Source organism: Centroberyx gerrardi, chromosome 18 (genome assembly GCF_048128805.1).
Source record: "Centroberyx gerrardi isolate f3 chromosome 18, fCenGer3.hap1.cur.20231027, whole genome shotgun sequence".
NCBI lineage: Eukaryota > Metazoa > Chordata > Actinopteri > Beryciformes > Berycidae > Centroberyx > Centroberyx gerrardi.
In genome coordinates, this window is record NC_136014.1 from 28,128,927 (window position 1) to 28,141,426 (window position 12,500).

At 43.3% G+C, this 12,500-nt stretch overlaps 1 protein-coding gene across 1 annotated transcript in view; it reads right to left on the reverse strand.

The window, feature by feature from the left end:
* Positions 1-12,500, reverse strand: part of kif26aa (kinesin family member 26Aa) — a 74,892-nt gene that overhangs the window by 50,108 nt on the left and 12,284 nt on the right. Inside the window, exon 4 of the mRNA XM_078289785.1 lies at positions 4,270-4,352. Within this exon, the coding sequence (XP_078145911.1) occupies positions 4,270-4,352 (83 nt within the window). The remainder of the gene's footprint in view (positions 1-4,269; positions 4,353-12,500) is intronic.

A 12,500-nucleotide genomic window follows, 5' to 3' on the forward strand; every position in this document is an offset into this window, starting at 1 on the left:
ATAGCGTACTGAGTATTACACCAGACTCACTGACCTGTCAGTTTGGCTTTTTCTGCAGTTTCAGCACTTTTTATTGACTGACAGGTTTCTGCTGATGTCAGCAGTCAGTTTCATCTCTTCTTTTAAGAGATGTGACTCCTGAAGCACAAAATAAAAACACGGTGCTTTCTGAAGGAGTTTGGCCTTTGGTTGATGAGATGCGAACACTTCTCCAGACTGGATCATTTATATTAGTGATGAATTGAACTTCATGTAATTAATCTGTTTATAAAATAGATGCAGAGTATTTTGGAAATCCAACTTTGCTCTGCAGGCTTGATTAACTGATGCAGCACTTTTACATCCACTGGACGTGAAGACATGTCTGTTGATTCATAATAATTAGTTGAGAAACTCCAGAGTTTTGTTAAATTATATATATACAGTATATATACAGTATATATGATAATTTACACTTAATTAGTTTTACTGAAAAACATTCAAATAGGAATAGTCAACAGTACTAATGCAGAATAGATGCAGGATAAATAGATGGATGCCATGGGTCTGTATCATGCACCAGGAAGGTGTGTGTGTGTGTGTGTGTGTGTGTGTGTGTGTGTGTGTGTGTGTGTGTGTGTGTGTGTGTGTGTGTGCCTGGCTCAGCAGCAGCTCGGTCTGCTGGGAGCTGGAGGGGAAATCTCTCCTTCAAAGATCGGCAGATAAAAGCGGAGCGGCTCTCTCTCCTCTCAGCCCGCTCTCCGTCCGCTGACAGATGCATGCTGGGAAGTGTTTGATGTGACGGCGGGGTAATACCGTCGACCCCGACGCTGCTCTGAAGGCTCCGGCCGGCCTGCGCCGCTTTAAGGGTTTAAGGGAAGCGAAGAAGAAGCTGCTGGCAGACGGAGGATTTGGCTTCGGTGCCGTGACTTTATTCTAAAATCTGTCCAACATGTTTTATTTTTTTAGTCATTTAGTAAAACTCTCCTGCTTCATCTCACAGGTAGAGAGGTGGAGAAAGACTTTCCCTTTTCAGTTTGTTTCATCTGATTCATCATCAGAGGAGGCAGAGAGGCTGAAAACTGTTCAGTATCACAAGAAAGAAGCGCTGATGACAGTCGAGAGGCTGAAACGTTCAAGCTCCATTCAAAGCTGTGTGTGTGGTGTCATGAACCAAAAACACTCTCAATCCATTTCTCCACGTTCATTTTCCAGCATCTCTCTGAGCCTTACCAAGAACAGGCCGTTTCTGTCGCCGTGTCTTTAAGGCTCATTAATATTCACGACCCTCCGTTCCGATCGGCTAACCGTTTCGAGAGCGAAACGTGAGACGCCGCGGCCCGGCGGCTACAGGTAGGGAAAACTCTCCGGTAATAAACGATGACGACCGCTCGACCGCTTTGAAAAAAACACTTTGTTAGTCTATTATTTCTTACAGAAATGATAATGAGCGAACCTTTGTGACGCCGCAAAGTTACGGAAGTCCAAACGGCTCGTTTAGAGGCTCGCTTTTCTAATATGGATTGTGTGGATTTAGTTTTGATGCTTTCACCATGTTTAGATACACATCCAACTCCTTTATCATCACAGAGGAGAGGGAGTCCTGCTTTACATGATGTGGAGCTTTAGTATGATGAAATAAGATCATCTTTTGCTACCAGTCTCGTCACGTTTTTGTCCATTATTGGCATTTTTTGCCTGTTTTCCAGGTGTGCAGGTTCCTCCTACCTGAACTGAGTAAGTTCAGGTTTGGCTCAGTATCAGATCTCAATTTTATACAAGAAAAACGCAAAAATTACAGCAAAATCAGAAAAAAGATAGATATGCTAATTAATTTGTATAGTAGAATCATCAATCATCAATCTTGACCCCCAAAATGATTTTAATTTAAACCCTAAGCTCTGTTTCTAACTCAGCCATTGATTATCTATTGATTACTTTTCTCACTGATGAATCAGCTGAAACTTCTTAGTGCCACTTTACAGTCAGTTGATGTTAAGTTAGAGAGTATCAGCACTGGACTATCCAGATAAAGCCTGACCCAAATCTATATGTTTAACCATTTACCACCCAGCTGTTCATTTCATTGATTAGTAAAAAAACAACTAAAAACTAAACAAATCCACTTTGAAAATCCTATTGATCCAATAGATAGATAGATAGATAGATAGATAGATAGACAGATAGATAGACAGATAGATAGATAGACAGATAGATAGACAGATAGATAGATAGACAGATAGATAGACAGATAGATAGATAGAAAACGTGTGTAACATCCTCATCCATCACCCAGATTTCGACGCTCCATATTAGTTTGGTCTGGGAACAGAATATAAAATATAAAATCCCGGGGAAAAGGAGGATTTGTTTATGAGACTCTCTCTAGTCAGCCACGACTCTTCCACAGATCCAGCACCAGCAGATCAGATCCGGGTTCGACTCGCAGCAGAAACCTGTAGGACAGCAGAAACCTGTTGGGTCTGACAGCTGCAGACCTGTTGGGTCTGACAGCAGCTCCGACCGGATAAAAATAGAAAATCTGCCAATTAGAGACAGAAGTGCTGGTGGAGAGCTGGAGGCTCCACGTCTGCAGAGAAACACCAGAAACCAGTATCTCCGTCTGAGAAACCAGTATCTCCATCTGAGAAACCAGTATCTCCATCTGAGAAACCAGTATCTCCATCTGAGAAACCACTATCTCCATCTGAGAAACCAGTATCTCCGTCTGAGAAAGTATCTCCGTCTGAGAGCTTCTGCTGCGAGTCGACAGAGGAGCAGGAGAGAGACAGACAGGCAGACAGACAGAGAGACACCACACAGAGAGACAGAGAGACAGACAGGCAGAGAGACAGACAGAGAGACAGAGAGACACCAGACAGAGAGACAGAGAGACAGACAGGCAGAGAGACAGACAGAGAGACAGAGAGACACCAGACAGAGAGACAGAGAGACAGACAGGCAGAGAGACAGACAGAGAGACAGAGAGACACCAGACAGAGAGACAGACAGACAGATAGAGAGACACCAGACAGAGAGACAGACAGGCAGAGAGACAGACAGAGAGACAGAGAGACACCAGACAGAGAGACAGACAGAGAGACACCAGACAGAGAGACAGACAGAGAGACACCAGACAGAGAGACAGACAGAGACACAGACAGACAGGACTCAGTCTGATCTGCAAGGGAAAACCTCTCTCTCTCTCTCTCTGTAGTTTTTAAAAGGAGAAAACGAGTTACAGCCTTTTTTATTTCTTCCAGGTTACATTTCCCCAGTCATTTCATAACACACGCTGTATGCAATTACATTTTTGTCGTTTCTAAAATCCAGACTTTCCGGTGTCAAACCTGTCTTAACCGCCGTCCCGGCTGAGCTGAGTTTGGTTCAGCCGGGTGATGCGAACCGCTTACTTCTCAGCCGACCAATCAGGATGGGAAGGCGGAGCTTCACGCTGCAAGAAGCCGGTTTCCCACAACAGCAACAAAGATGGAGAAGTCGCCAGTGGAGAAAGTTGTCGTCGTAGTTACCGCGAGGCAGAGCGGATCAGACTGGATTTTATATGTTAAGACTGCCTGTTGCTCAACACTGTTATCTGATAGAAGAGCTAACCGGCTCAGTTAGCTAACGTCAGATAACTTTATCGTTTCTATTTCTCCTCACAGGAAGCTCCAGGCATTTCCCACACAAGCAAAATGGTACGTGTGAATGCAGCCTTACTCTGCACCTGCCTGCACTCCTTTTCTTCCTCCCCCACTTCCCTTCTTTCCCTGTCTTCCAGTCTGAAACCAGTGTGAGAGAAACCAGCTCATGCAGGGAGTCGAACCAGCAGCTCTGCTCCTCTAACCTCCACACTTCTGATTTAATGGTAGAAGCTCATTTTGGATGCAGTGACACATCTACAGTGTTGCTGCTCCATCTTGAGACGCCATCTACAACTTTTACCCTTCGTCCTGGATGATCAGATTATATTCAGGTTGAGCAAAAACAAATGAAATCCAAGACTCATTGAAGGTCTGATCACCCAAACCAGCTGTGACACACGTCAGAGACGCATTCGTCCTCATTAACATCAAAGTGTGACTGCAGTGTGCTTCCAGTCCACATTCAGCAACACAAACACAAATAAACCAAACAGACAGACAGACAGAGAGCAACATGCTGCTACAGACAGTTTGGTTTCCTCTGATGTGTTGTACTGAGTTCTGCTGTGTTCAGTCTGTGAACGCTGAGGATGTTGGAGGAGGATGATGATGATGATGATGATGGAGGAGCGCAGCGCTGACTGACCTGATGAAGAAGGCGGCGGCGGCAGACGGGGTCTGGGCGGTCTGGGTGGCGATGCTGTGGGCCGCCGGCCTGGAGAGGAAGTCCTGAGGCGAACCGGACATGGAGACATAATCCCCTTCTGAGTCTGAACCCAAAACCTGAGAGAGAGAGAGAGAGAGAGAGAGAGAGAGAGAGAGAGAGAGAGAGAGAGAGAGAGAGAGAGAGAGAGACAGAGAGAGAGAGAGAGAGAGAGAGAGAGACAGAGACAGAGAGAGAGAGAGAGAGAGAGAGAGAGACAGAGAGAGAGAGAGAGAGAGAGAGACAGAGAGAGAGAGAGAGAGAGAGAGAGACAGAGAGAGAGAGAGAGAGACAGAGAGAGAGAAAGAGAGAGAGAGAGAGAGAAAGAGAGAAGAAGAAGAAGAATGAGCCGACAGGAAACACTGTGCTGTATAAAGCGTGTCTCTGTTCCAACCTGATGTCACAGAAACACGTGAAATGAACACGACTTGTTAACAGGTAATGGCATGTTGGTGGCACGTTAACGGTTACATGACGGAGACACGACTATAAACAGGAAGTAGTGTCACATTGAAGCAGCTCAGTGGAAAGTTATGGTGCGTTCCACTGGCTGACAATGCTCTATCGTTAGCAGGCTAGTTCATACAGCAAAGACTTCTATCTACTAACGAAGCACAAGTCACTGAATTACGTTACAAATGGAAATGGAAACACGTTTTCATCACACAAAAACTACATATCAAGTAAAATCAACTTTTATTAGTGATGAGAGACCTAGAAGGAGATTCCTTTCGTACTTGCACATGTTTTTTATGAACGTTGTAATTGTTTTTATTTATTTTATTGCATGTTTGTGTCTTAATGTTTGTCTGTTTTAATGTTGTTGCAACTTTTATCTCTTTTTATGCTGCTATCTTGGCCAGGCTTCCCTTGAAAAAGAGCTCTTTGTATCTCAACGGGACCGACCTGGTTAAATAAAGGTTAAAAAATGTTTTTTTTAAAAGTGTAACTAAACTCCAAACCCAAATCTGTGGTGAAGCCTGACCCCTTATGGTGAAAAGTAAGGGACTACACTGCTCATCTGCTATTGGCTGGTCTTTGTGCCAGGTGATGTCACCACCTGTTGTACTCTATGGAAGGTGGTTTGGGGTTTAGTTGCTCTTTAAGTAGAAAGTGTTGCTGTGATGTCAGCTGTGTTTATGTCAGAGAACTCGGGCGGAATGAATCTTGTCCGAATTTCCAAATTTCCAACTGGGAATTCCGACTTGAACTTGTTCTGTTGCACTTTGGAAAGCAGCATGAGGCGCTGTGGTCGGGCGCTGTGGTCGGGCGCTGTGGTCGGGCGCTGTGGTCGGGCGCTGTGGTCGGGTGCCGGACGGTCGATGGTCGTTCAACTCGCAGCTTGTAGGTAAGAAATTTCTACTGTGAGTCAAATTTAAATTTTTAGCTAAAGTTTTTCTTATTGAACCGACCAAAGCCTTTCCAAACCTTAACCGTGTTATTTTAGTTTCCTAAACTGAATCGCTGAAAATGGTGGTGGGATAAATTCCAACGGTTCTCAAATTTTGATTGGATGAAATGTTTGTCTCCACCCCCAACAACAGAAATGTGCTGTTTACCAGAAAGAGTTGATCTGTTCATTTTGATATAAAATTTATAGAATCAACATTTTTTGTCCCATATTGGTGAACAGGTGAACACTAAGTCCAGTTACATTGGCAAAAAGGTAAAAAAAAAAACTAATTTTTCTTTAAAAATGCTTGATAAATGAATTTTAGTTGACTTTACACACACACACACAGCAGAGTCTTCTGGCAGACGGCCCTCAGTCCCGGAGGAGAACCAAACCCAGCGTCACGCAGCAGGAAATGACCTGTGGAACATGGCCGCCGCCGCCGGTGGCCAGTTAGCTTGACGCTCCATTAGCTGCAGGAGGAGGAAGCTCCGGATAAGGAGCTCGTTAACCAATTAGCTCTGCTCATTAGCCCGACTGCTGGCACCCAAAGTTCCCATTTTGCACAATTACAGTATGGCTGTAGTCAAGAACCTGATGGCTTTTCCGGTTCGCTGTAGCTAACGGCGAATCCTCCTGCTGAGGCTGCTGAGGCTGCTGAGCACAAACAGTATGTGATTCTATCAGCATCCATCTTAACAAGTCATTTAGTCTTATATTGAGTACTAAACTCATCATTTTCTTAAAATAAGTGAAAAAATCTGCCAGTGTTGTTAGATAATTTCTCTTGTTTCCAATGCAAATCAACTTGTTTGAAGAGTTTAGTAGAATCAAGAGTCATTTCCTTGACAGCAGTGCAGTGATCTGCCTTATTCTGACTGGTTTCAACAGACTGACACTCTGTTCTAGAAAACTCCTGAAACAAGTGAAGCTGCATTGGAGACAAGTGGAGTTATCTCTCCTCACTGCAGAGTTTCAAATCTAGTTTAAAGGTGTTCATGACCTTTTAAGGCCTCCAGTCTACATGACACCATTAGACATTTTAGTTGTTCTGCAGACGGTCTGGATCAGTCTGTCCCGGTTCTGTCAGAACAGGGTCGGCATCGTCACACTTCTCCTCCAGATCCTCTTTACATTCCTTTCTTCTCTCGTTTCCATTCCTCTCTCTGGCTCGGATCCCCGGCCTCGTTACGGTGGATTACCGTGGCAACGGGCCGCGGTAACTAACGGGGGAGTCCGTTATTCAGCTGTTTGACGCCGACGCGCTCGCCAGCTAACAGGATTACACTGAAAGAACCCAGCGGTCCGTTCTGCCGCAGAGTCACGGAGCAAGGCAGCAAAACAAACCTGAGCAGAGCGTCGTGACGCAGGAAAGAGAACCAGACTGTCCTACTGAGGTAGAAGTTACTTTACTGATATTTTACTGAAGTAGAAGTTCTGTTACTTTACTGATATTTTACTGAAGTAGAAGTTCTGTTACTTTACTGATATTTTACTGAAGTAGAAGTTCTGTTACTTTACTGATATTTTACTGCAGTAGAAGTAAAAGTACCGGTGTAAAAATCTCCTTCAGTAAAAGTAAAAAGTGTGTGATTTAAAATGTCCTCAGAGTAAAAGTTCCTGAGTTCCTCTTTAGAACAGAGAACGTTGTTAGCTGTGATCTTTTCCATGTGATTCTAACAGGAGAGAGGTCAGAGTTCAAACTAGATTCTTTTCACTGGAAACATTAGAAATGAGAAAATAAAGTGCAGAAACAAAGTAAAGTCAGATTCCTCTTCTCACTGTGAATGGATCCACAGTTTGTCAGTTTCTGTTGATCCAGTTTCTGTTGATCCAGTTTCTGTTGATCCAGTTTCTGTTGCTGATGGAGAGACACAATCTGTTCTGTGATGGATGGATTTAAAATGGACTGAAGGGAAAGTCAAAGTACTGACTTTAAAAATACTGAAAAATAGTACAAGTACACAAAAGAGCTCCTCAGTTGCAGTAATGTGAGTAAATGTAATGAGTTCCTTCCTCTCTTGGAAACGCTCCAGCAGCAGCAGCTTGTTGCCGGTCGGCAGGTTTCATCGCGTTCGGTTCCAGACTCGGCGGGTCTGGTTTGGTTCTCGGTGGTGGATCGGCTCGTGGTTTTCCTGCCAGACGCTCGCTCTCCTCATCACTCTCTTGGCTCCCGGCAGAATAATCAGCTTTCAGCCACCTGTTAGGTGCAGATACATTTCCATCCGTCTGAAATCCTCCATCCTGCTCTGAAGGAAATAATGACTGAAATGCAGTGATACGCATTTTAGAGAGTCCAAAATATGATCTGCACCATTTTAAATTAAAAGTGACACCTACATTTAGCCTCCAGCCTCGAACCAAATCATGTGACTTGTGAAGGATTGTATGCAATTTAAGCAGACTGATCTCACAGAAAAACGTGAAATGAACATGACTTCACAGCAAATTATGTGTTGGTGGAACATAAAGTGTTAAATTTATGTTTTCCCAGCAGGAAACGGTTACTTGAAGGAGACACGACTATAAACAGGAAGTAGTGTGACATTGAAGTAACATGGTGGCCAGTCAGGGCCAAGTCGTTTTACTTGCCTAAACTTAACCGTTAACCGACCTTTGGGACGTAATTCAATTCGTGACGGAAGAATGAAATTTAAATTCGTTGCGGGGGAACGTAATTCAGTTTGTGGTGGAGAAACGTTATTTTCCCAGAACCTAAATTGCCGTTACAGAGTTCGTGTTCATTTCACGTATTTGTGTGAAATCATGTTGAATTTGAGTCCCTGTTTGACAAAACGAGAACTTTAACAGACTGGACGCTCTTCATTTTCAAAAAGTGGAATGATGAACTAGATTTATTTTCTACAGCAGGTATAATTCACTGAACAGATACTGTGTAAGTGCAACACATGCTCTGCTCTACAAAGGTACAGTGAGAAAATGAGAAAAATGATTTCATTATCTTCATTATCTGCTGTCCTGACAAACGTATTCTCGGTACAGAAGTGGATAATACATGTTGATTAGCAGCAGCGATTTTTCTTAAAATTAATTTGAACCATTTGACCATTGAACCTTTAAAGCAATATTCCACTCAGTTTTAACATGGAGATTATTTGAAAATCAGAATATAAACTGCTGGACTAGTTTGTAGAGTTTGAATGAGCCATGAAAATCTCCTGAAAACTGACATTGAACACGTTGGTGAACAGATTCAACATCAGATCCTGCTGGAAGACAATAAAGCAGCAACTGATCCACAGAAGTAGATCCGGTCTCCCCAACAGGAACTATCTCTCCTAAATGGTATCCCTCCTCTGTGTTCTCTTCTATCAGTAAAAAGCTGTTTGGTGAAATTCTGTTCTGAAGCGTCGGACCAACAGTCAGCTGGACTCACAGCAGCAGATCTGATGCTGAATCTGTTCACCAACGTGTTCAATGTCAGTTTCCATTCAAATTAATGGGAAGAAAAAATCTGAACGCTACAAACTGGTCCAGCTGCATCTGATCTTGGTGAGGAGATTATATTCTGCTTTCATAATAAATAACTCCATGTTCAAACTGAGTGGAGTGTTGATTTAAAACAGCTGTTAACCTTTGCAGGGCAGCACTGTGAAACATGCTGTTCTTGGTCTGGAGGTTTACAACAGACAAACTGTTGATAGAGGTTCAGAAACAGACTGACAGCGTTCAGAGCGGAAACATCAACCTGCTGTAATCTGCTGCTGCTCCTCACAGCAGCAACCATCTGCTCACTGCAGCATACAAGCAGTATTTACATACATGTTAAAGGAAAGAAAACACTAACCATGGGAAGTAATAAAAACTATTTATATTCATGTTAAAGGGAAACTAACCATGTGACACCTTCCTCGTTATTTAAAAGCTTTAAAGCCTCTCAGTGAGACGCCAGGTTCAGTTTGGATCCCGTTCAGAGTGGCGTGTTTTCCTGCTCCGTGTTCCCCTCTGTCTCTCACCGCTCAGCACACGGAGCTTTGAAACACGCGTGTTCGAAAGCCGGCGTGTGTACATGTTGCTATTTTGGTGCCCAAACTTCAGCGGGAGTCGGCGCAGCGTCGGAGATCAGAGGCGACGGGAAGCGGTTGTGGTTTCTCCCAGCAGGCTGATGGGAAATAATGAGGCGGGTGATGAAGACGTCGGTTTACCGTCAAAACCACAGCGACCTGCTGCTGAACCCAAACCAGGTTTCTGCAGAAGGTAGGCTGCTCAGGGAGGAGGAGGAGGAGAAAGCCTGTTTCCTCACACTGTGGTCACATCTGGCATGTCTGACTTCCTGAAGATGTTTTTCTGTTCCTCCTGTGGCTGTCTTTATTTAAACCGTCTGAATTAGGGGGTACTATTCCAAGAAAAAACTTTTTCTCTAACCCGTAAAGTCAGAAATTTACAAGAAACAAAACCTCAAAAATTTACAAGAAAAAAAATGTCAGTAGTCAGAAATTTGAGAGAAAAAAACAGAATTTCTGAATCATAACCTACCAACTTAACTAATTTCACTATATCTAGATCAGTAAACTTGCTCCCATGTTGTTTCTGTGCTGTGGAGACTGAACTGTTGACCTGGTTCCTCACCAAAAATACGTTTTTTTTTCGAGTTTTTTCTCAGAAATTTCTAACTTTAATCTTAATTTTAATTCTGCGTTTTTTCTTGAAGTATCACCCCCCCCCTCCCCCCAGCTGCGGCAGCCCTAATAAAACATCATCATACTTCATGTTGCTCGTATGTTCATTGTAGCTGCGTTGCGTCCTGATAGAGAAGAATTCAAGTCAGAAGTGATCCTGGTCAGGGTCGGACTGCAAAAGCATTTTATTGATCTGAATCCAGTATCAAATCTGCTGATTGATTCCAAATCCCAAACCTTCTCACATAATTTTTTGCGGAAAAAAGGACAAAGAAAATGTAAAAAAACACAACACTCGTTAACGTTTATGTGCCACAAATATTGCATTTTGCTGTATTCTCATGTCCAGGCTTTCTATTGCTTGAGTCATTGAGACATGGGGGGTGGGGGGTGGGGGGGTGGGGGGGTGGGGATTCAATAAGAGGATTTGTTTCACTTGAGGATTAACGAATCCAGGTATTTTGGTAAGTAGAAGCCGGTTCCAGGAACCAGGTAACAGAACCCAACCCTCATCCTGGTTCTGAAGATCTGATCAATGTGAGCAAAATAATTTCTCTGCATCCAGTCCGGCCTCTTCATGCACTCTGCTCTGATCGGATGATGAAAGTCACACTGAGGAAAGTGAAACCGCAGCCACGTGTTTCTGAAATACAGAATATATTCTCTTATGCATTCTTTAATGAAGTATGAACACATGTACCGCTGCTGCACATCGCTGCCTGCTGGCGCTCGGCGGGGGGGGGGGGACTGGGCGGTTTGGGTTTAAATAGGCGGTCCATTTCTAATGATGTCACCCCCGGTCCGAGTCAAGGTGATAAATCCATCTTTTATGAATTATGAAGGATGTGTCTGGAGGTCAGGTGGTGGTTTAGGATTCTCAGACCTTCTCTGGTGGGTAAAGTCTGGAAGTCTAAAGTCTGGAGTCTGGTCTTTAGACTCCAGACTCCAGACTTTAGACCTCCAGACTTCAGACTCCTGGGGCTTCATATATAAACGTTGCGTATGTACAAAAAGGTTGCGTACGCTGGTTTTCACGCAACTTGACGTGAGAATGTGCGGGCCGTCCCGCAAACTTTAGACCATGCGTACGCACATTTGTCTGGCTTTGTCAGTCGCCGACGCCAAACTACAAAGTAGTGAAACTCTCCAAATGTTTCAAAATAACATTTTCACTCCATTCACTGTGCTATGTCTATGAAGTAGTCTATGAAAAACCATAATTATTTCCACTGATACACCATGATAGTTTGATTATTTATGTGGATAATGTTTAACATTAGAAAGGCCAAAACCCATCTGGCATTGTTATTTTCAATTGTTAGTTCCTCCAACACTGGAGGAAAATGCTATTTTTCCTCCCTCCATAACTTTTCCTAAATATGAGGGTTTTAAATGAATGAAAAAAGCCACTTAGGAAATATACTGAACAAAAATATAAACGTTTTTGCTCCATTTTTCATGAGTTGAAATAAAAGATCTAAGACTTTTTCTATGCACACAAAAGGCTTATTTCTCTCAAATTTTATTCACAAATTTGTTTAAATCAGGCATCGAGGCTCCAGAGGAAACAAGCCAGATGTTCCTAAACCCAGGAAGTAAAGACCTGCGGCCTCGTCTCTACACACTTCGTACCCTCCGTTATTTATAGTAGATCCACCTTGAACCCTTCCTGATCCGGGGTAACGTTGCTGAGCGCTCATGCTCTGTATCAACACCCTGCTTATTTACATTTATATTTATATATTTATATTTACAGAGAAGAAATTGGTTTTTGGTGGAAGCGCTGTGATTAAAATGTTTTATTTAGTTCAGTGAATTTGGGCTGCAACACGTTTCTCCACAGTGAAGCAACACATTTTTTAAACCTTTATTTCTCCAGGGAAAGTTGGTTTAATCCAAAGTGTGCCACAGGTTCCCGCTGGAAGCTGCTTGTATTTTCTGACCGGAGCTCTGCTGATCTTCTGCTGTCGGTCTCTGAGGAGCTCGACTGTAGCGGCTGGGGTTCGGTGCTCAGAGGCATTTTGAAGGTATCTGTTGAGGAAGGGAAAATACTGATGTCCCACTTTATCTAGACAGTCCAATGCTGATCCTCAACTTCCTACCAAGTGACTGTAATGTGTCATAAAACGTCTACTGAGGTT